We start from the raw sequence: 26,047 nt of genomic DNA, 5'->3' as shown, positions 1-26,047 counted from the left end.
GGCCGCGCTTAACCTAGTGTGCATGTATCAGCATGCTGGCCAGGGCTGTACCTGGTGCATTTCTATCAGCATAGTGGCTGGGGTTGTACATGATATGCATCTATCAGCATGGTGGCCGGGACCTTACCTGGAGCGCGCCTATCATTTTAGTCGCCGGGGCTATTACCAGGTGCGCGTAATTCAGCAAGGTGGTCGAGGCTATACCTGCTGTGTGCCATTCTGCATTGCGGCGAGGGTTATAACTGGTGCACGCCTGTCAGTGTAGTGACAGGGCTATCTATTACTTAGTGCATTCTTCAGCGTGGTGGCTGAGGCTATACTTTGTGCGCACCCATCAACATTGTAACCGGGGCTATACCTGGTGGGCTTATATCTGCATGGTGACTGGGCATGTACCTGGTGTGCACCCATCAGCAGGGTGGCTAGGGGTCATATCTGGTGCGCACCTATCATTGTAGTTCCCGGGGCTATACCTGGTTCACAGCCATCAACGTGGTGCCAGAGCTGTAGCTGGTGAGTGGCTATCAGTAGAGCCCATGAAAAATGGTAAATAAAACTGCCTGATTTCGGTAAATAAACTATAGGATTTTGGTGCTATATTTTGGTAAAAAAAAAAAGTATTTCGGTGGTATATTTCGATAAAAAAATTTTTTTGTTTTTGTAAAATGAGTTCATTTGTTCTACTAATTATTTAATTTCATGATACACACACAAAGTTGTACATGATACTTGATACAGCAATCACTAGATTCCTGCATAAGCCTTACAGAAGTAGAAATGTTATCTAGTAGATTATATACACATTACAGTAGAGCACCCCTCAACCGTAATTCCCACAAACAGAACTCCCGATATCCAGAACTAATTTTCCAAAAAGTATTAAAACTTTACAAAACATCTCCAAAACATTTCTGCACTGGAACGAGGCGTTTTTGCCTGACTGTACATGTCTTTTAGGCGTGCGCGCGCATGTCTGTCAGAGAGATAATTATAGCCACCTTTCCCGCACATTGCGTAAATACACAGCTGGTTTTCGCGTTGGACGTGAATTACTATAAAGATGTTTATGCTATAAGTAGTTTTATTGTTTCACTATGTCAAGTAAACGGAAAATTCCGGCCGGCCCAAGAGTATGTACACCGACTCCCACTACACACGCTGACACACGTGATAGCGAGTAACATTTACTTCCAACGTGTGTTGCTTTCAGTTTGTGGACAATAATTTAGTGTACAAATATGTATTATGTACATATTTATACGTTAATATATGGTTTAACAGTCTACATTTACCTGTATTTCTCTATCTCTGTGTTTTTAAACGAGATGCTTGAAGTGGTATTCTTGTGTATGTGAAATGTAAACTGTGTGTGGCAGTGACTATACACTCTCCGGAAGTGTGAATCACTAGCACGTCAACACAGAAGTAACACAACACTGCAGCTGTAGTCCTACTACCTCCCCCGAACCCTCTTCTTGTTCTCTTTGCTCACGCACACACCCACCCACAGAGATAAGAAACACGTGCCTGCCAGCTTGCTTGAATCAACGGGCCCGGAGGCTGGCTCTACCGCAACTCCCCTTACCCGGAATTTTCCCATAACCGGAATAGACCTCCCCCCAATGATTCCGGTTGAGGGGTGCTCTACTGTACTTAAATTTTACATCACAAATAGTGTCTAGAATTTTACAGTCTGTGTTTATGTATTTAAACATTTTGAGTATTAAATAGGCCTATGCTATGTTCCTGCACAAAACTTTATAGAATTAATGTTTTCCTGTCAGGAGAATTGGCCACTTTGGCTAAATAGTTTGGTAAACATGTAAGAAAGGGTTCCCTAAAAAATTAGTTAATTTCAATGATTATAGTACATGTAAAATTTCAGGCTCAAAAGTTTTTTTTAAATTAAATATAATTTTGTTTTACTACACATTTTCCGGCCTCTTTCCCATCAAATTGTTTTTATTAGGACGTTTGAACTGTAACACATTTCCTTGACTTACCTTTCATGTATTCATTTAACCATTCCCTCATAGCTGGGTGATCTAGCTTCTCTAGGGGAATATTTGCAGAAACAAATGCACGCACTGTAACGCTTGCAAATTTGACTTTAATTTCCTTTGCTCGTTTATGGAGAAAAATATTATCCTCGAGTGTCACTTGCCTTTTGACTCCACAACCTGATGGTAATGTTTGACTTTTTTCTTCTCTAAATAAGATGCTCGCTGTTTGCAGTGTTTTTCACAAGTATTTTCCTTTTACAATCTATTGCCGTATTGCAAAATTTACACATCATTATCCGCTTTTCTTTATTAAAAAACAATGAATCCTTCATGCTCGTATTCTTTAGCTCGTTCAAACACTGATACGACCATAGGCATTGTGACGTATCAAGTAAACTTCAAACAATACAAACCACAACTACCTATTTTCGTTCACATTTAACTATTTACATGGAACGTAGGATCTTTTCAAACCTCATTTGGTCATTTCACATGACCGGCGTATTTCGACGTTAAAATCCCATAACCTCTCTGTTATTATTTACAAGCAATACAACAACGGAACAGAGATATGTATCTCTGCAACGGAAACGAATATGGCCAAACGGCTATCTTCATCCACATCCCGCTAGGAACGCTGATAAATGGTTGCCGCTTTCAGGCCGAGTCTTTGGTATTTATTTTGCTTCAACTTATCTATGGCGTATCTCATAATAAAGATGGCTGACAATGTTTTTGTTTATTAAACAAATATGTTTTGCTGCAAAAGTATTATTGTGAAACTTAATATTCATATCGCGTTAAAATTCTGACATTTCGCGGATATTTCGTGAAACAACAAGAATATCGCGAATAGTAATGAATTTCGCGCCATCACCAGTTATTTCGTGAAAACGAAATGCTGTAAAATCAAAATAGGCGTTTGGAAACACATTTGTAAGTGCTTAGAATGTAGTTCCAAAATCGTTAGTAAAATTTTGCGATTTCGTCATTAACGAAATACGAGTACCTCTACCTATCAGTGTGGTTGTTGGGGCTATAACAGGTGTTCGTTAATCTGCGGTGTGGCGGAGGCTATACTGGGTGGGTACCTATCAGAGTAGTGGGTGGGGCTATACTGGGTATGCTCTCAGCAGCGTGGTGGCTGGGGCTATACCTGGTGCAGGCCCATCAGCATGGTGGTCAGAGCTATACCTGGTGTACCTCAATCAGATTGGTGACGGGGGCTATACCTGGTGTGCACCCAGCAGTATGGTGGCCAAGGATATGTCTGGTGCACGCCCATCAGCATATTTGCCTGGGCTATACCTGGTGCACGCCCATCAGCATAGTTGCCGGGGCTGTACCTGGTAATTGCTGATTAGCATGGTGACAGGAGCTATACCTTTTGTGCACCAATCATAGTGGTGACAGTTGTAATACTTTGTGTGCTCATCAGCATGGTTGCTGGCACTATACGTGGTGCGCACTCATCAGCACGATGGCCAGGGCTACACCTAGGGTGTGTCTAGTAGCGTGGTGAATGGGGCAATACCTGGCGTGTGATGCTAGGGGGCTGCACCTGGTGTGTACCCATCCCCTTGGTTATTCGGGCTATTCCTGGTGTGCGCCCATGAGCATAGTGGCCGGAGCTATACCTAGTGTGCATCCATGAATGTGGTGGCCGGGGGTATAAATTTGCGAATCCATCAGAGTGGTGACCATGGCTATATCTTGCGTGCCTCTCAGTGTGGTGGCTGGGGCTATATTTAGTGTACGTCTATCAGTGTGATAGCCGGCCCTATACCTAGTGTACGTTCATCAGCGTGGTAACTGGGGCTGTACCTGGTTCACACCCATCAGCGTGATGGCCAGGGTTACATCTGGTGCTCATCCATCAGCTGGGTGGCCAGGACTATACTTGGTATCTGCTCATCAGCATGGTGGCCAGGGCTATAGTGGATGCGCTTGTCACTGAAGTGATAGTGGATGCGCTTGTCACTGTGGTGGCTGGGGCATTATCTGGTGCGCATTAAAGAGAGTGGTCGATGGGGCTATACCTTGTACACACCGAACAGCATGGTGGCAGTTGCTGTACCTAATGTGCACCCATCACTGTGGTGGCCACGACTGAACTTTTTGCGCAACAATCATTGTGGTGGCCGTTGCTATACCTAGTGCCTACCGAACGACGTGGTGGCCGTAACAATACCTGGTGCATGTCTATCATTGTGGTGGCCAGGACTGAACTTAGTGCCAGCCTATCAGCGTGGAGGCCAGGGCTATACCTGGTTCACGCCTATCAGTGTGGTCGCTGGAGCTTTCTGTAATGCGTGTAAATCAGCAAGGTGGTGGGTGCTATACCTGGTGCGTGTAAATCAGCAAGGTGGCCGGGGCTATACATGCTGTGTGCCATTCAGCACTGTGGCCCTGGTGCATGCCTATCAGCATGGTGACAGGGCTATTACTTTGTGTGCGCTCATCAGTGTGGTGGCCAGAGCTATACATTGTGTGCTCACATCAGCATTGTATCCTGGGCTATACCTGGTGTGTGTCTATCTACATGGTGACTGAGTCTATTCCTAGTGCACACCTATCAGCAGGGTGCTGGGGTCATATCTGTTGCGCACCTATCATTCTAGTTCCTGAGGCTATACCTGGTGCACGGCCATTAACGTGGTGGCCAGAGCTATAGCTGGTGAGTGCCTATCAGTGTGGTCACTGGGGCTATACCAGGTGCGCATTCATTAGCGGGGTGGTAGAGGCTATACGTGGTATGCGTTAATCAGCGTGGTGGCCAGGATTATAGTGTGGTGTGAACCCATAGCTTTTTTCACTGGGGCTTTAACTCATGAACGCCCATCAGCTGTGTAAACGGGGCTATACCTGGTGCGCCTCATCAGCTTATTTGGAGGTGCTACACGTGGTGTGTGTCAATCAGTGTGGTGGCCAGGGTAGTGTGACCTATTTATAGTGTCCCATTAAGTCGCACACAAAGAACTGCTCCCGCACACAGCGATCTGGAGATAGCCCACTGTTGCTCTAAGTGTGTTTTTCCCACGTGTGCTGAAACTGGCTGAAGAGTTGTTATAGCCCTACGCGTATTTTTGTCAGGTCTCTATTCGACTTTATTTTTCCTATATTTTAATTAGCCACACTAGTTGGTTGCGATTTGACACCTAACCACCTTGCCGAGATGGTGAGGTGGTAAGTTGAGCACTTGCTAGCAGTTATCTTTAAAAGATTTGTGCAATGGGAGTGCATGACTTGATGTAAGTTTTTGGACATACGCCATTGCTAAGAACTTTTTCTGTTGAAGAAAAACTAATAAATAAAATAAATAAATAAAAATAAAAATAAAAATACTCAAAAAAGATACAAAAAACACACAAAATTAAGCAAAACAATTGCTGTTGTCAACAAGGATATGAACACCACAAAATATTCCGAAACAGGAATATGGTCAGCAAACAAAGAAAAAACAAAGAAAAATGTACTAAGAGAACGAAAAAATCCCCACAAATGATGACAACACAAAAATATTGAAACCCAAAATAATTCAGCACAACAGTTGAAGCGAGACAAAAAACATGACAAAACGAAAAAACAAACAAATACAATAGTTTTACCTAAACAGAAACAAGCGACGTTTCGGGAACTGCTATCTGCTCCCGTCCTCAGGCAGAGACGCACATGGTACGGAAACACAGGTGCGACTGAGAAGGGGCTGGAAAATGAGGGTATTTATCAGAGAAAGAGCTACATCTTGCTCAGCCAATGACAGACGAGCGTCTTTGTTTGCTGACCATATTCCTGTTTCGGAATATTTTGTGGTGTTCATATCCTTGTTGACAACAGCAATTGTTTTGCTTAATTTTGTGTGTTTTTTGTATCTTTTTTGAGTATTTTTATTTTTATTTTTATTTATTTATTTTATTTATTAGTTTTTCTTCAACAGAAAAAGTTCTTAGCAATGGCGTATGTCCAAAAACTTACATCAAGTCACTTGCTAGCAAGTCACGTGGAGACTCTATGCTCTCAGAGGTGACATCGCCACGTAGGCTGCAGCGTAGACACAGACAAAAATACCGCAGGTGTAAGCTCCCCAGGACTCTATGTTACTGAAGATAGAATTAAAAGAGGAGTCCGGGTGAAATCTACATTTATTGTGCAGCACACTCATACAAATGCTGCTCGAAGTCATGGCCTGTCCCGGTCCTCGAGCGCAGGCTCGTTGCTAAGGATACTATATTGGGGCTGATGTAATATGGAGTTAAAAATTGACATGAAACACTTCTTTAGCACAAAAGTTATGCTTTGTGGCCCGTTGCCTACGGAACGTGACCACACGGGACCGGGCAGGAAAATCAAGAATGCAGAGAAAACTTCCACACAGGGCATTAAATTAATCAGCTGGCGAATTCAGGCCAGCCGATGGACTAGCCGCGAAGCCTGAAAGAAAGTAAATGTTCAAAAACTTACTATCACAGAGAAGGCAGATGATCACAAAGGACGACATGCTCCGCGGTGCGACATGCCTCTAGTCCCACCGACAAGGGATGACGAACTGCCTGCTCACCCCGAATGGCCGCGACCACTACCCTTCCCGCGAAGAAGACCCACGGAACTCCGGAGTGGATGAAGCCAGGACTTTTGAGCGAATTCACATCAGATCAGCAATTCTTAAAGGTTATGTACTAAGAGTTAATGTAAACATTGTCTTTTAATTTGGTGCTTACTTAATGAGACATCTGTAGACATAAAAACCCATGATCGATTGTGGTGCGGGTGGCAATCGATAAATTGGCGGCTGCGTTTATTCGGCGTGCAGCACCACGTTGTGCTCTCCCGGCACTGAGCGTGTTCACCACATGCATAACCGCACACATGCCCCTGCAAGGCAACAACCACCCATAACGACCTGTGCAAGCAGAGGGAGCACTAATGAGTGTCGTCAGAATACATATATCCAACAAATTTAACCTATATAAATATAATCATAATATTTATTTATTAAACATGCTGTCAAACATATTTAGGCTAGCAATTTACTGTCTCTCAATAGTATGACAAATGTTTTGCTGTCTCTACATTTCAGTGTGAACAAAGAATTGTTATAATTGTATTGCGTGTTTTTTTAAGTTGTCGTTATTTCTTTTTATGAATATTAATGATGACAAATAATTTTTTTTAGTTTTTTGTACTATTTTTGGTTGTTTTAATGTTTGTTTGTTCTATTATTAGTTTTTATGACTATAAATTGTAATAAATAGTATTTGAGTTTGTTATACTGTTATAAAGTTTAGTTTGGCATACCAGTACGTTTGGTATTTTACCATATGTTTTGATGTAACAATACGGTTTTATGCTGCTAAATGTGGGTCCACCATCATTGTGTCACATTTCCGCTCATTGACTTGCGTTCCATTTTAACAAAATTACTTCTACCAAATGCAGTATACCGAGAGTTAAGATGGTTACAAATCAAAAATGACTACAGCGCACTTTCTCTGTAGATTAGTGGCCCTCTCCTGACCAATGAACAAAGATTCTAGTAAGAATGGTGGCCATCTTCTAACCAACAAAAATCACTGTACAGATTATTCACCAAAACATAACAAAATGGTTCTCTGCTTCTTAAACAATTTATTTTTGAATGGTACCAAAATGTCCTACAAACAAAATTAATTATATAAAATTTTTATTTCTGAAGGTTGTTTACGATGCACTGAAAAACCAAAGGAATCCGTTCTTGGAACAATGACGAGTCGACTCATGTTTCATCACTGTAGACTCACACCGATGACTTTGGTATATTATTTCTAAAAAAAATGTTTTCTATTTGTCTTCACCCAGGCCACAGCACTTCTAAAAGCTGCATTAATTATTTAATTATTGAGCCATCACCTGACCAGGACGCACCACTGCCACACGATTGCGGGACAACCTGACTACCTCCATCCAATCCTGGCACACATTAACACATATAGAAAACTTTTACTTACATGTAATCAGGGACATTCCCTTTTCTGTCCTTTTCAAATCCTTTATCATGTCAACTTCACGATGATAACTGTCCTTGAGTTCCCACTCTTGATGGAACACCCGTTCCTGTCTCTCGTTGCAACAGCCATTATACAATACAAGTGAGGACACTCCCACAAGCTATAAAACAACATACCATAAAAAATATTAGAGAAATTATGTTTGGCTACCTCTTGACCTAGCCTACATGCTGAAATGGGTAAAAATTACATAATGATAGTAAATATGTTGTAAGTGACTTTAAATACATTTACATACAATTTTCCGCTATATCAAACCTCAAAAAAAGTTAAATGAAATGTATTATATCCAGGGGCGCAACAACAGGGAGGGGCAAGGGTATTTTGCCCCCCCCCCCCCCCCTCTCTGAAACCTTGAAGTGGGGGCAAACAGGGGCAAAGAAAGTGCTGTGTAATCAATTTTTAGATGATAAAACTGCTTAAATAGCACCGTTTTCCACCTTGAAATACAAATTTTCCCGGGGGAGGACCCCTGGACCCCCGCTTCAATAGGGGGGATCGATGATTCTTTATAAAAAGGTATATTGCCCCCCCTTTCAAAATTTTGTTGTTGCGCCCCTGATTATATCCATAAATTGTTATCTAAAAATATGTGGGAGGCGTGGCCCTTTGCAACCCCTCAACCTATATTCGGACAAATATGGTAGCTTACAGTAGAAGAAGTGGCAAATTATATAATAATTCTCATACTTTATAGTTTTTTTGCATCACTTCTAAAATTTTATGATAGTTTTTATTGTTAAAGCCAGCATATAGTTTTTTGTCTCCACTTTCTAATTTTAGTCAATCAGATAATGTGCTTATATCTGCATATGTTTCTCCATTTTATGCTGTGTCTGTGTTGTCCAATGTTATTTGTATGTATTTACTTTATTGGTCTATGTTGTTTGTCCAGTTTATAAACCTGTTTTTTTTTTTTTTTTATGTACTTCCCGACTTAATTTCTTGTATTGAATTGTTAATGTAATTTACATTTTTATTTTCAGAAAGTGGGTAAAAATGTTTTTTTTTGTTTTTATGTAATTTTGTATTAAATCTAGTCTTTTTACCAATAAAAATACCTTCACTGTGATATTTGTCCAAAAAAAATTATTTTAATCATAAGTTTTTTTCCATGTTTGTTAGTTTTAAAAAAATGCTTTTTTTTTGTTTGGCTGAATCTAGCTTGTTCTTTTTAGGGATGTCATAAATATTTGTGTCAAATACTAAAAAGTTTAAACAATGCTATATTTTTAGAATTTTTTGCGAAGAAAAAGTTTTAAGTTAAAGATTATAATATTTTAGGAAGTTAGTGTTTCACAATTTTAACATTGCACTATGATAATTGTTATTTGTTTGTTATTTCTTTTCAGAGCCTTTCACTGACTATACTATACAACTGAGAGCATTTACTCGCAATTTTGTAGGAAATAATTCTGATGAAGTTAGACAAAAAACTGATGTTGCTGGACCAAATGCTCCCCAAATTGTGAATATTACGTGCCAGTCTCACGATTCACTTTTTATACAGTGGCAGAGGCCACTGGAATTTTATAACACAATCGACTTCTACTATGTATCCTACAGAAATGAAAATGTCTGGGACTTTGAAGAAATCGTTATTGAAACATCTAAAGAACACCTTGAGGTTATGGTAAGTACTGTTTGGTGAACATTTTTAAGTGGTAGTGATTGTTATGTAACAATCTGGTTTTTTCATTTAATTTTCTCCACATAGAACACCAGGTTTTTTGATCATTTGAAGCAGTAATAGGTAGTATTTGTATTGTAAAATACTGAAATCATATTGCTTTTGCAAGAAATTTTATTAACCTTTGCCCAAAAGTTTTACATAGAAATAAAGAGTTTGTACCCTGAACAAACTTAACATCAGCTAATAATACACATCACAAAATGGTTGCTAGATTTTTTAGGATAAATTAATCTCAAGATCAAACTCTTATGCAATAAATAAAAATATCCAAAAAAAATTATTTTATGTTGTATAGCATCAAAATTTTTGTGATGTGTACATAATAGAGCAGTAAATCTACGGTAATAATATTATTTTACTTAAGCCTAATATCTCAGTTACGAACATCACATTTTATAAGTGGGGATAAAATGAAAGTGAAATTATATGGGTTTGGGTGTGTCTTCAAACCTAATGACCCCGTTACACTATGCCCAGGAGACATAAACAAATTTTTTTTCAGTTCAGTATAGTTGAGAAAAAGTAACAAAATTCATAAAAATGTCCTGAAATAAACAGAACTGTGCAAAAAGTAATGAAACTTCAGTTTCAAACTAACATGTAGTCCTTACCTGCATGCTGTGACTGCCTGCAGGTGGAGCCTACATTCATGCAGTGCCTGCATTGTTAGTGTATTGTCTACTCTATATGTGTATGTATGTTAGTTTTATGTGTGCACACGCCTTAAGTCGCATGTCTGTTAGTGTCCATGGAACAAATTCAAAATAAATATGTAAAATTAAAATAAAAAATATTCAGTGTGTTTCAGTTCATGTTATCCAAAAAATAAAACGAAAATTGCCACAGCTCCTTTTCTTGCAGTAATAATGTACAAAACGACATGTATAAAACAAATGCCAGGTTTCAACAGTCTTACCTTAGTGCACTTCAAAGGGCAGCATAGAAGAAATATTTTTAAGGTTCTTTCATTTTAGTGATGACCATACAGCTAATGCCTTGGCGTTACAATTATTTAACTGCATGAGTGAACATAGGTTCGAAAAAACTTCTAGCTCAGTCATATGATGCCACTACTATAAAGTCAAGTTAACATAGTGGTTTGCAGGCACATGTCAGATCAAAATACAAACAGGCTTTGTTCATACATTGCTATGCGCACAAATAAACTTATTTCTGAAACAATCAGTTCATGTCATAAATAAATGTAAAATATTGTTATGAATAGTATTGGGCCGATTCCTAAAATCTACCGATTCCGATTCTATTTTCGTTTCCTAAACTAAAGGTCCGATTCTTCAAATTGATTCCGATTCCTTACATTTTTTTAATGATGAAGTTCAACAGAATAATGTACTTAGAAAAAAGGACATTTGTGTTTTCCAAAATGTAATTGCATTTAATTTTTTCCTGTACACAGATTAGCAATCCACTCATCTCATTTGCTACAATGAAACACTTCTGAACATGTATCACAATTGAGACTTGAACTATATGTTTATAAAGTTCCAACGTTTGAATCCCAAGTACATTAAGACATTAAAAACCGTTCTGATTTAAAAAAAGTTTTTCAAAGAGAAAACTGACTATTCAATAGTCAAAATTTACAGTGTTGAGATTTTGGTTAAGAAAAACTAGTTTCTCAACTTTCTCAGGATTCAACCTTATTGCGTTTCTTGTCGCATATTAGCCCTGCTTTGCTGAACAAGCGTTCAGAATGAACAGTTGCAGGTGGAATGGCTAGATAGCATTTTGCCAACTTTTTTAGCCTAGGAAAACTTGCTTTTTCCCAATAAGCTGGCACATCACACACACTTGATAGAAGAGGTTCATTCAGATAAGTATTTAGTTCATCGTCTGCACTTAAACATTCTTGGCTCACACTGGTTGCATTCCCTAATAGTTTAGAATACATGTTCCACATTGCATGCTTCTGACGGCTGTTTGGTGGTGGTGGCGGTGCTGGTGCTGCTGCTAGTTGAAACTGCTGTGTTTGAGTTTTTCTTTTTGACTTGGAATGAAGCAAATTTTGTGGTTTCAATAGTTTCCATCTGTGATATAATGTACTCATTCGCAGATGTGATTACATCATTCGAAAAAAAACTTAGTCTTGAAACATGGGTCCAAAATAGTCGCAGTTGCATAGAAATGCTCTAATTCACTGTTACCTAACCTCCGTTCAAGAGACGTAAGCAAGTCAGCTTTCAGACTTTTAAAAGCATAATTTTCTTTCAGTGCAGCCGCAATACTGTTAATAATTGGAATGGTCTCTCCAATATTAACATTTTGGTAGCTGACTGCTAGTGTTGCATTCTCAAATAGGGAGAGCACTTCAGTGACTGCTTCAATAAGGGTTCACTGACTAGGGTTGAGGTAGATTCCATTGGTTCGGTCCAAGCAAGGAGTGACGAGGGCCAGTGGTTTACGCTGTTCCAGTACTCTGTTCAACATGTGGAGGGTGCTATTCCACCTTGTCGGTTCATCTTGAATCATACGCTTTTGTGCCATGTTGAGTGTATCTTGAGCTGTTTTTAGTTGTTTGGTAGCTTTTACTGATTACTTAAAATGTCCCACAAGTCTACGGCAAATGGCTATCACATTATTCACTTCCTTCTGGTTAAACAGACTATCCTTTATAACAAGCTGCAATGTATGGGCAATGCATGGCATATCTTTGTAACCTGCCTTTGTCATGGCTGCACAAAAATTGCGAGCATTGTCACAAACCACAAAACTCAGCTTTTCTGAAAGACCCCATTTACTCAGTGTGTCTGTAAAAAATGCTGCTAAGTTTTCGGCTGCGTGAACCTCATATGAAAATGGGATTACTTCCAAACAAACATGCTGAATTTTGTAGGTGTCATCCAGAAAATGTGCAGTAATGCTCAGGTAGTCATCATTTGCAGTAGATGACCACATATCTGTAGTAATACTGACAGATTCTACAGGCTGCAAAATGTCCATTACTTTCAACTTTACCTTCTCAATACATCTCAGGAATAACTTCTTTAGAGAGATATCTGTAGTAATACTGACAGATTCTACAGGCTGCAAAATGTCCATTACTTTCAACTTTACCTTCTCAATACATCTCAGGAATAACTTCTTTAGAGAGAGACTTTCTCGTGGGTAACTTATACCTAGGCTCGGCTACAGCCATCAAACGAACAAAACCTTGGGTTTTAACCACAGAAAATGGTTAGTTTTCCAAACAAATCATCTCAGCAAGTGCTTTTGTTGAATACTTCAGCTGTGGGATGATTTTGAGTTAATGGTCTTTAGTTTTCAATGAACTGGCACAAAGTTACCTGTGTTTTATCATATCAGGTGCAATAACAAACTTACATTTGAGCGATTCATTTGGCCCACCTGTAGACACTGTTGAGGGGATTCTGCTTCTCTTCAACAGTTTTGGTTTTGATATCTTGCAATTCCTTACTGTGAAATGTACTGTCATGTTTGTGCAAATTTGAAGTAGATTTGCTTGACCCTCCTCTCGAAATCAATTTCCTGCAAAAATTACACCTAGCTTAATATCATCACTATCATTTACACTAAACAAGTTCCAAATATAACTTTTTTTTCCATTATAGTCACACAAAATTAGTTAAGTGTGTATTATTTTGCAAGTAAACTAAGTTATATAGAAACTAAAAATTTTAGACTAATAAAGTTACAAATACTGTTTGGTTTTTTCCATCGTCACTTTTAAGTTTGTCCAAACCTTGTACAGTTAGGTTAAGAACTATATTTTAAATCTTAACAGAATACTGATCCCAAATTACGGATGTTTAAAATTATGAATACACGTCCACTAATTACAGCCTACAGCCTCATATTTACACATTTCAAGGGACCGGGGAGGGGGGGGGGGGGGGGGGGAAATGTGGAAAAAGCGGGAAAATGTAAAAACAAAGTAGTGTAAAAATTTTTTCTAATATCTCACAATGATGTAAACAGAAGCACATATACAACAGTGTAAATAACATTTCAGAGATACGTTTTTATATATTAAGTTGAATTTATTCATCTCACATAGTGAAAACAATAAATACCTCAAATAGTCACAAGTTGAAAATAAAATTTCCTGTTTTTGCGTAAGAGATGTGCATGTTTAAGCATCTCAAAATGTCCACTTTTTACTTGAGTTTTTCTTACACAATTTTTTGTTTTACTTTGTGTATATTCGTGTGTTAATATTTAATTAATTTCAGATTTGTACCGGAAATAATTCTATAAAACAACCCCAATACTTTCAAAACGATTGTTTACGTTCAGCAATGGAAAAAGTTACATTTCTGTTACAAGTTGCAATGCTTAGAAACTCAGTGCAATCAACAGCTGAACCAAAATATTTCTAATGTGGTAAAACGAACGTCGCAAATATGGAGACGTCATATTTACAAGAAGTTGTTACGTTGCTTTACAACATACTTCGTGCATAATACATAAAAGTTTAAAGGGGAAATATATAAAACTAAATTGAATTTTCACATTCATAATCAAAGATTTTCTTCATGCCGTATTGTTATGGTGGCACGTGGCACAAAAATAAAGTTTTTTTTTTTTACAATCTTCAATGGTAAACAAAGCTGCCGTGACCACAGAAAAATCAATAATTAATAACTTTTTATTTGGTAAGTCTGTTTAAATAAACTTCATGAAAACTTCCCTTATTAAATCATTAATATATTTTACTATTTTGGGTAGAAAATGTATTTTTCAAGCTTACAAAAACAATGAAAGAATCGGCCACGGTCGATTCCATAACCATTGTATTCTGAATCCTTCGATCCTAGTGGAATCGACGGAACCAACCGATTCCGGAATCGGAATCGACCCATCACTAGTTACGAACACAAGAGACAAGACCGTGACATACGCCAGGTTCGGATGGCTGGCGGCCTGCACGGCCACTGATGTCACACGCCGTCCATTGACGTAAGGCATGACACACGTGCCTGGCTGGATTACAAGGGTCCTCGCTACCCACCGCCTCCACTCCCTGCAAACCGTCCCGCCTCGGCATGTTGTGACCTTTTAGCGGCCTAGGAATTCCGAGCTTACAGAAGCACTCTCGAGGAGTGGCGTGAATAGGCATCGCTGTTCTGGGTGTTTCGGGCATCGGGTAAGCCCAGGGTGATACGACACGTCACAGCCATTCCTGGTGAAGAGGGTGAGAGACCTCCTCGAGAGCGGTGCGACACGGAGCGACAGGACTGTAAGAGTGCAACTGAGTGGCGTGAGACTGTGTGCGGAGACAGGCGCGAGGTAAGGGGCTAACCACTGCTCAGACTAGCACCAGTGAGGAATTGCAAATTGTGGAACCTGACAGCCATTGAGTAACTTGTAATCAGACATTTTTAAGTGTGATTACTTATTAGTAATGTAAATATTAGTAATTAATAAAATGGTATAAAACCCAATTCTCCTCACATTACTCGTAATACATACTATTTTTCATGACACTTTGAGGCTTTCCTTTTTTTTTTTTTTTTCCTTCCAAAATTCCTCTAAGATATATTATGTTTGCTTCAACAAGAAGTGAAAAATAATGTTCCTTCTGTGGCACCTACCAGATGGAATTACAACAGCAGATTAGTTGAGATAGTTTTTAAAATCAAATAGGAAATTCTAAATTTGTATATAGATGTAATTTAAAAAAGAGAAAAATGAAATGCACAATCTTAAACTGCTGACTGCTATCACACAATATGACTACGGCAGAATTAAGAGGCGTCTTTTGATGGTTATCCACTTACTGAAAGGCTTGTTACATTTCGGGTTAGCCCGGCAACACAACCTGGAATAATAGCAAATACAATTCAACACTGTTATAGACATGTTTTAGACATTTTTATGACTTGGTAGAGTATTTAAAAGAATATAAAAAATAAACTTCAGATTTCCTTTGTTTATTACTAAAAAAAATCACTTTGACTCGCACACTATATCACAAAGTTCAGTTCTCAGGCCAAAGTTTGTAAATTGAAAAAGTTTTTTTTATACTGGTCGAAAATTTTTCTGATAAAAAAAATTGCCATACATACCAATACAGATCCAGTTGGTCAGCACATCTTCAAAAATCATCTCAAATACTTATGACCCTCATAAAACCTTTTGTATACAAAGGGTACTGTCTAACTACTGACAACTTGTACACCTCACCAAAGTCAGACAACATACTAATAAAAAAAACAGACTATAATGGCACAGCATGTCTTTCCAGAATAGGTATACCCAATCCACTAAGGAAAAAAGTGAAGATGAAGTAAAATGAAATGTAAGCATACTTACACGTTACTGTATGAAAGCACAAAAAAAATGTGACCACTGCTGTCAACATGTTCAAGCCTGGGAGAGGGCCAGTCATGAAGCCAGCTGTGTTTGTATCATATAACAAAAAAATGGGTGGAGTTGATCTTGTAGATCAACAGCTAGCCAACTACCCTCGTCTTATAAAATATAGGAAAGTTTGCTATAAAAAATTATTCCAGCATTTAATTTTCCTTTCTATGTTCAATACATTCAGACTTTACAAAAAGTGTGATGCAATTAAAAGCCACTTGAAATTCAGATTGGACCTGGCACAAAAAAATCATTGACAAACACCACACTACTGAAATGTTACCTGAACATGCAGGCCGGCCGGGACCATCACTTGCTCTTCTTCGATTAGTCTGAACACACTTCCCAGAGGCTATTCGCCTAACAGAAGGAGCGACCAACGAGGCAGTGTAGTATGTGTATGTACTCGTGTGAGAGATGCTAAAGGCAAAAAGATTCATCGAGAAACAAGGCTGCGATGTAATGCCATGTTTCAGGATGTATCACACTTCACCTACCATATAAACTGCAACAATTGTTTGTGGTGAGGTAGCTCTTGAACTCATACACCAAGTTTTCAAGTGTCCTTGACAAGATACAATTTTTTTGTTTTAACTATTTAAAAAAATTTAAATAATAATGTGTAAAGCAAATTTGCATTATCTGTTATTATTCCTTCCTGTAATTATTAATTTTTGTGCTATTCTATCTAACATTATGAATATTTTTAAACTGTTTTTATTTCTACTATTCTTTTCCATACTGTAATGTGTCATTTTCTCTAATGTCATGTTTCCAAGAAGCAACAAATGTTTATACCTAACACATAATGTGTCAAAAGTGATGAACAGTTGCAGCTTTTCAAACTCGTAAATCAGTTGTTTTTTTTCCTGGATGTGGTGTATTGATATTATTATATGAGTAAGTAATTTAAAATCTATCAAACAATAAAGGTTCATGGTAAAACATTTTAATCATTACTGATTAACAATGCATATACTGTATGTAAATTAGCCTTTTTTCTGTAAACTATATTTATTCTTTGCTTAACTTAATAGTTAATGTGTGTAAATATTAGGCAAGTATTTTTTCAATTTTTCATAGCAGTGTTGCACGAGTATACTGGGGTGAGAAAAATAAATGATTTTTGAACATGAATACAGTAAAACCCTATTAAGATGTTTTTCAAGGGACTGGATGATACAAACTTATTAACAGAGAAAACTTCTTAAGAGGGAAATAGTTCAGATCAGTTGGTACATAAAAAAATCATTTAAATGATATACTAATGTTATGCGCTGTTTGTTCAGCTTTCTCTTTTTAATTTTGGCCATTTTTGGGGGATTCCATTACCATAATTATTTGTTGTTAGTTAAACACTTTGCATTACTTTAAAATGTTTGTTATGAAATGAAGTAATTCAAAATATTGAATTACCTTTTAATTTAACATGAAAATCATACATTGGAGACCCGCAGAGGCCCTTGTGCAAACTGCACAGTGTTTGCCTCTTTAATTTTAATTTTTATTGGTAGTAGACACCTGTACGAAGACCATTATGTATTAGCTTTATCATTACCAATGGCCAAAATGGGTGGGGAAAAATTAAGTTTTTGTGACAGATACCTTGAAAATCATACATGGGAGGCTCTCAGAGAGACTGATGCTACCTTTACGATGGTTGACTCTTTTTATTTATTTATTTATTTATTTATTTTTTTTTTTTAATGGTAGTAGACACCTCTAGGAAGGTTTTAGGTCTATTGAATTAGCTCCTCATATTGCTGTACCAGTTGCATCATGTGTCACACAATCAGGTCAACGTATGGCTAATGGTTTATTTTTGTTGTGTATTTGTCAGATGTTATGCCTTGAATGAGGGAAATGGAGTATAGATGGAACAGCCTCACAAAGGTTACGAATGCAAGCAGATGATTGGTCGAAAAGTATATCGTAACAGCGTGCTGCTTACGGCAAAGGTTTTGACAGTCATGTTTTTTATTGTTTTGAAACAATTTTCTAAAATTTTAACTATAAATAAAGTTTAAGAGGGTAAATATAAACATTATTACATTATTTTATTCCTGAAATGATGAACGTTATGTGCGGGAAGCATCTATAAACGCAAAAGTTTTGAGTGGTAAAAATTAACATAGAAATAATATGGAAGTGATCAAGAGAATAATTATTTTAACGTTATAAACGAGAAAACATATCATTCGAGAACGTCTTAAGCGAGTTTTACTGTTTCATTCAAAATTTTGATTATAGAAATGTTTGTCATAAATAACTATAAACAAGTTAGAAAAATTATGTCAACTCGTAAAATAATTGGAACATTTTACATATGTATTAATAATCAATCACTTAAGGGTGTAATACAAGGTTTATTTTGGGACTGGAAAGAAGTGTTTGTGTTCTTGTACTGGCTGATGATGTACAGAAGTCAACAATCGTTCAAGAAAAGCTATGTTCGTTGCTATTATACCAATTTATTTTACATTGCAAAACCAAATGAGCTTTTTTGTCAAACGAATTGTGTGCAAATAGATCATATTTTATCTTTCTTGTCAATGTATACTGTTTTCAGGGTTTTTCCATTTCATTCAAGGACCCTATTTGTGGTACAAAGTGTGTATTCCTGCATAAAAATTTTTTGTGTGATCTTTAAACAATACTTTGGGTTACAGACTGTTTACAATTAGTCTTTGTGAATGCTGTTCCTGAAATCAATAAAAATTAAACTAGAAACTAGCCTCAATATTTTTGACTTTAACAGCATTTTGGGTTCTGTAGAAATGTCAACTTTGTTGTCTTTGTCAAATATATTTTGTAGATTTTCCATAATTTTTTTTTTCAGCAGGTCCTTTTTTTGCTGATGAAGTTGTTACCATGTTGTTTAGGATGATTTTAAGGTTCTATCCTGTCATGTAGTTATATTTACTTTACAGTTTTTTTTGTTTAACTAGATATTGCAGATGGTGGATTATAAAACTCTAATATAGAAATAGTTGTAGAATGTTGTATCTGCAGATTCTGTTTTATGGAACAAATGACTAACTGCATGGATTTGTGTTGCAGAAATTGCTTCCTAACTTGAGCACCAACACAATGTATGAAGTGAAGGTGCATGGGGCAACTCGCAGCATTTTCAACAAGACAGTGCTCATGCACGGGAATGCTTCTGAGCCAAGGAAGGTCATGATGCGTGAGAACTGCGACAAGATTCAAATTTTCTTACAGAGCAGTGCCAATGAGTTGACAGCGGGAATGATTGCCGGCTTTGTGTGCATCTTGTTCATTATTTTACTTGTGGTCATTGCATTTGTTTTGTGGAGGTAATTGTTCAGCTATTTTTCTTTTTCATTATATTTTTAAGCCTGCATTAGTAATATGATATTAAACTCTAAATATTTATCATGGCTAATGTATACCTCTTTTATCCTGCTATTACATTTGTGCTATAGTGTTTTTATTGCAGCTTCATTATTTTTCTGTAACTGTTTTTGCTAAATTGAAACCTTCAACTATTAGCAACATTTAATTTTTCCTGTGGATAGTATGCCTACCAACGGTTCTGCATAAGAATGCATTTAAATTAGCTAATCTCATCCTAAGTAGTTAAGTCACTTTGCATAACTAACTAAACTATCAGAAAGCAAAAGCAAGTTTTCGCTCCATCTCATCCAGTACACTGTCCTCAGTAACAATGAATGCTAAAGCATCACGCTTATGTGGTGAGGGATGATGGTAATATATCTACTCTGGGGCAAGACTCATTTAATGAACTCTTGAGTCAGTACTCCAGTGAGTCAGAGTATGCTATAATATTGGATCTCTCGTTAACATAAGTCTATCTTTGCATAAGTATGCAATGTAGAACCATACCTTTGCTTTTACTTTTCTTACAAAGTATGCCAGCCACGTTCTGTATGTTTCTTTGGTAACTGTGTATTGAGGACGAGCTTGGGCATTGTCATTGAATTGTTTCAAAAGCCTTTGTGTTATATTTGAAATCAAATGTCAAAATTTACTTTTTCCAATGTTATTTGATGTAACAGTAACAGTAACAAAAACTGAACTTGATATTTGCAATAATTATTCATTTCTTCTGTGCTACTAAAGCTGTGACTGACTTGATGGTCTCCCAATTTTTAATGATGATTGCTATGCTCTTTATTGTATTAAGGCTCCCACAGGAAATACTGAATGCAGAGCATTACAATGACATGTCACACGGAAGATGTTTTCATTTTGTCCAATGGTGCATTTACACAAAGGTGATTACCTGCATGTTAAACACAAGGAAAATATTTATGACTTGATACCGTATTGTATTATGCTGCTTCCAGTTTCACGTCTGCATGTGGGAGCCTTGAGTAAGTGATGATTGTGAAACTCTAATTATATTTGAAATATTTCAGTGTTCTGGAATGTTTTATTATAAGTGTTTTTATCTTTAGTTATATTAATAGATTTTACTTTGAATATTTCCTGTAGGAATGAAATAATTAAGCAATTAGGTAGCATTTTTTAAATTTATTTGTTACTGTGTTTTGTACATATAAATTGCTGTAGCAATTTTCTTTTGAAATTCAATTTTTTTTCCATACCAATGTGGTAAAAAACTAATGGTATTTTGACTATTGTAAATTATGGTTAAGTTTTATAGACTGCTCTAAAGGAAATATGTATTTTTTTTATAAGGCCTTTTGAAGCATCACAGTAAAGTTCTCTTACAGAATATTAGAACAATTGGCACCTTCACAAATGTTTAAGTTTTGTAAAAACATAAACTTTTTTGATCTCCAATAGCTAAAAAGCCACTAAGCAGATAACTAAAGTCAGTTTGTTTTTTATTTGAACATAGCAATGTAGCCTAAAGTTTTTTTTTAAATATATCATAAAGCCAATATTTATGTACTCTACCATCACCTGTTGGTAAAGGTACCATGGTACATGTAGACACAAATAGACAATATGACAGACATCATCATTGAAACGAAACATTTCTAGAGATTCTTAAAAAAATCACACTTAAGAAAATTTCCTGCCAAATAAAGTAAATAAAATTCACTTGACCTATTAATACATATCATTTTACCATTTTAATAGGTTATCCCTATTTTATAATTCAAAATTTCTAAGCCCCTTGAAAAACTTCTTAACAGAGTTATACTGTACCTTTATCAATCTACATATGGCAGTTTTGAAAATTGAATTTTTTTCCTTAAAATTTTACTGAACACTGTAAATTTTTTTATGTCCAAAATTGTTTTATAGAAATATTTTTTTCAAACAGTGCTAAAATTACAGTCTTTCATTATATTCTCTATGTTGTAACCTTAGATCTTGAAGCATTTGTCCTACCTGGACTCTTGTTGAAGTTTTAAGTAGCTTCTCTTCCTCTAATTTACTATAAAGATTGTCGGCACAAATGGCCTGTGCCTCTGTTTTGTAGCAGCTGGTAATTTGCTGTGTTGTATTTTGTGCTGTTAATTTTGCTCTTGGTTCGGTTAACTTAACCTCACCAAGAGAAAACACGACGGAAGAACCCCACGACCTTAGGCTCAATGGTGCTGCATCTTGCCGTACACAAAAAAATAAAGAGTAGAGTAGAAATATGCCGACTGGGGAAAACTACAGATCAAAAGTTGATAAGTATATATTATACTAAGTATATATATTTCAAAAAAAATAAATAAAAGGTTAGGAAACAGTAACATAAAATGCACACTGATTTTGGGTCAGCCATAACAGAACATATTTATTATAACAAAAATAAATAAGAGTATTAGTTGAGTATTCGTACAGTCATCACAAAATAAAAGGGGCCCCTTACAAAAAAAATTATTATTTATAACATATTGCATTTTCAATTATTAAAGGAAATTCAACAAAGATACAGTAAATATTAAAAAAGATATTTCACTTTAATTAAATGTTGATTTACATGACAAATTGGGCAGTTCGACGAAATTGTATGGCGATATGGGTGGCCGAAACAGCTTAACTACCCATGCTGCATGCTTAGAAGGTTTAGTAGTTGAAAACTTTCCTGAGATTTCGCTGGCGACTCCCATCGCCGTAGAACCACGGGACAAGTCCTGGAGTGCCCAGATGTTATGGGCCAAGCTTATAGATCACGCCTCAGGCATGGGGCAGAGAGAGATCGCCAACACCCGGGCCGCTAAACAAGTTTATTACAAAAAAAATAACAACTATCCCATAAATAATTATAAAACATGATTCCCGGGGAAAATGCAGTAAAACTCACCTAAAGCTGTAATAAAAACACAACTTTCGACATTGGTGTCGAAGGATACTTGCGGAGCACAAAATTTAGTAAGTTATATCATGGCCGATAAAAAGTAGGACGGTACTACCTAGCCTTTCCCGAGAGAAAGATGACTGCACTTAAGTGCGATAGCTCAATATTAAATCTTAATCACAATATTTATAAAAAAAAAGAAAAATTTATTTATAATTTTTAAAGTCTTTTCAGTCCATATGTTTTTCTTTTGAATTCACAAATATTAATAAAAACATAAATATATAATAAAAAAAAGATTTTTATATATAATAATTCCTTACATATTGATACTTAAACGTAACAATAATTCCGTTATACTTTAAATAATCGTAAAAGATAAAAACAATTAGGTATTGCAAAGCAATATAATAAAAAAAAATGTAAACTCCCAGTTTGCATTTAAAATTAAACAAATATATAAGCAACAAGGGGCGCATGCCCACACAACAAGTGCACAGTGGCACAATGTTTCAATGCTGTTTACAGAGTTACTCAGTACATTTTATACCTAAATATTCCATTTTATTTATCACATAAGGGTAATGAGTTTGTGTCATAGTCACACTGTTAAACATATTTTGGTTTAGCTTATTTGTGTTTACATGGGAAGGAGTGATTGGGTCGTTTGTAGTAATGGTGAAAATATGTCATCCAAATGATTACGTTGGATTTTAATAGTTAAAACCACATACAAGTAACATTACTGCTGTGCTGGATTTCGTAGAGTCCTTGTATTAATATCACTGACTACACCAATGGTGTTAAACTGTAAGGAAAAATACACAGTAATTAAGTGAATAAATTTAAGTGTGTTTATATTTTGAAGGTGTATTATAAAATGTATCATTAATTTTTTTTCAATTTAACTGTCTGTTTGAGAACATTGCGATGAGCCTTCACTAACACCTATTTACGTTTTAAATTTTTGAATTCATAGTATTTGTGAAAATTTAATCATATATATTTATATTATACTAAATAAAGTATAAAATCTTGTTTAGATGTTGGTGTACTAATGTTTTTAACTTTTAGGTAAGCTCTCGAACCTACTATGATATGGTGGGGACATAACTTGTAAAAAATTAACCCACACAAGTAAAGTATGAACTAACATTTTATTACTAAGGGAACTTAAACAATAATTATACAGAAATAGCATTTCCTATCCTAAGTAAGCTTATATATTCAGTTATTTGAAATTCTATTCTTTTGGCTGTTAATATTTTAAGTCAATGGAACTATAGTGCATTAACGTACAAAATAAGTTTGTCTTTCTTTAAGTATACCATTTGGCCATTAAATGCTATTCTTTTTCTTCCAAACTAAGTTGGTTATTCCTCATTGTAAGGTTCCTGTAAATTGAATGATTGTACATGATGTCCCAGAAAATGATTAATTACTGTACTACTACACGATGAAACTTACTTGTGCAGTGGTACATTAACTCAGCATAGGTAGTTTTTTCTATTGCGTGTCATGGATCCCCTCATAGTGGGCGGGTGTTAAGAGCCATTCCTCTGCAGTGACTTTAGTAAAATGCAGTGTGTTCACACATACCTCACTTGTAGGATCGCCCGGCGAGCTCCCGCGCGTGCCTCTTGGAGCTTATTTCGAAACACCGTCCCGCTTGTAACTCGCTTGATGTGCTATTGCTGTGTGCCTCAAGTGTAAGGTCACAGCTGTCACGTGGCTCTTAGTGTCTAGTTTCTGACTGTCTTCCACTGACAATCGTAAAAAGTCTGCCTATCTGGGTTTGTTGATGTCCCAGAAAATGATTAATTACTGTACTACTACACGATGAAACTTACTTGTGCAGTGGTACATTAACTCAGCATAGGTAGTTTTTTCTATTGCGTGTCATGGATCCCCTCATAGTGGGCGGGTGTTAAGAGCCATTCCTCTGCAGTGACTTTAGTAAAATGCAGTGTGTTCACACATACCTCACTTGTAGGATCGCCCGGCGAGCTCCCGCGCGTGCCTCTTGGAGCTTATTTCGAAACACCGTCCCGCTTGTAACTCGCTTGATGTGCTATTGCTGTGTGCCTCAAGTGTAAGGTCACAGCTGTCACGTGGCTCTTAGTGTCTAGTTTCTGACTGTCTTCCACTGACAATCGTAAAAAGTCTGCCTATCTGGGTTTGTTATCTTGACCCATCCTAGTGAAGGTCCCTATAAGGGGTAGGGGAAATGGTTTTATTAACTCTGGAATAAATCCCCAGTGGGAGATGCCTTGGAATGGTGGTCTCTGTCCCTGACAATTCTCTAGATGATGGTTGCCTAGCAGGAACTAGTTCCCCCTTGGTTCTTCCTTGTTTGGAGGAGTTAATGTTAGGGGGAGCCTGATAGGTGCTGGGAAGAACACGGCTAGCTGGTTTGGGGTTAATATGCTCCATTTTTGCTCAGCCAATGCACGTTTTCTGGCTTTGATGTGTACTGAAGCGGCCTCATCAGGCCAGAGTCTTTCTCCTGGGATAGGCCTTGGTCGGGAGAGAAGGGGTGCATGGGTCCCTGGGTTGGGTTGGGTTGGGTTGGGAGGTTTTCTTACCCCTGCCTCAATGAGAGAAGGGCATTGGGTGAAGCTAGTTACTTACAGATTGTCTCATTGGCTGACCGCGTATTCCTCTCAGGTGTAGTGCATGCAAACTAGGCTGGATGCTGCAGTGCGGGGTTTTTCGGGAATATCCTCTTCCCAAAAGAACACACTAGATTTCTGACATGCTATTTGTTCCGAGTTAAGTTCGAATGAGGGGTAGACTCCCTGAAACTCTGATCTGGGCTCTACTGATTTCTACTACACTGTGGTCTAGTCACTATACTAGTCGTAACTCTTTCCTACGGCCTAGACAGAGGCAGATCCTAGATTTGGCTTTCGTCACTATTATTCCTCCACTACAATGCTGCTTCTGTCTCTATTCAACCCTTCTGCAATGCCTTTTGGACACTCGGTACTCCCGACTTCAGGCGCAACCAGAGCAGACATGCTTGTGGCTGGAGAGAGAGAGCGAGAGGTAGCATAGTGAGCAAGCTTGGCAGCTGAAGTGGCACGGTGAGCTAGGTTCAGCTGCCAGTGGTGCCCTCTTCGGCACTGACTGATTTGCTTGGCCAAGGGCTGGCTTTTTATACCTGCCCTTACATCCTGGGAATGACATAGGTAAGAGATAAATTCCGGGAATTGCAGGCCGCTTCCTGGAACTCCAGGCGGCTGTAGTGCCGTGTGCACTTGACTGGCTAGGTGGGAGAGGGGATAGGCGGGGAATAGTGGCTGGTCAGAAGGGCTCGGATGGCTTCTCTGGCTCTCGTCAAAGTACCTCAGGGAAACCATATACATTGAAGTGGTCATCCTGGGAACGGTCGACGTAGCTGCTAGCATGCCACACTGGCTACCCATACACATATTTAAGAAGGGAGTGGCTGACGACTTCGTGATTACAGAGATGCACGACACGTTGAACTTCAAACCCCTCTTCCTTGAAAAGGCGGCAGTCACTCTCGTGAGCATGGCCAGGGGCAAAGGGTATGGTTTCCCTTGATATCTGGGTGGTCCATCCTTCCTTCCTTCCTTCCTTCCTTCCTTCCTTCCTTCCTTCCTTCCTTCCTTCCTTCCTTCCTTCCTTCCTTCCTTCCTTCCTTCCTTCCTTCCTTCCTTCCTTCCTTCCTTCCTTCCTTCCTTCC

At 37.5% G+C, this 26,047-nt stretch overlaps 1 protein-coding gene across 2 annotated transcripts in view; it reads left to right on the top strand.

Moving 5' to 3' along the window:
* LOC134529379 (tyrosine-protein phosphatase 99A-like) overlaps window positions 1-26,047 on the top strand; it is a 242,332-nt gene that overhangs the window by 83,085 nt on the left and 133,200 nt on the right. For both annotated transcript variants that reach the window (XM_063363375.1, XM_063363376.1), the window contains exons 3-4: window positions 9,400-9,680; window positions 19,146-19,402. In XM_063363375.1, coding sequence (XP_063219445.1) covers window positions 9,400-9,680; window positions 19,146-19,402 — 538 coding nt within the window. The remainder of the gene's footprint in view (window positions 1-9,399; window positions 9,681-19,145; window positions 19,403-26,047) is intronic.

This window comes from Bacillus rossius, chromosome 2, assembly GCF_032445375.1.
Source record: "Bacillus rossius redtenbacheri isolate Brsri chromosome 2, Brsri_v3, whole genome shotgun sequence".
Taxonomy (NCBI): Eukaryota; Metazoa; Arthropoda; class Insecta; order Phasmatodea; family Bacillidae; genus Bacillus; species Bacillus rossius.
The sequence above is the reverse complement of the archived record's forward strand: the minus strand, read 5'-3'. Positions and strand labels throughout refer to the sequence as shown.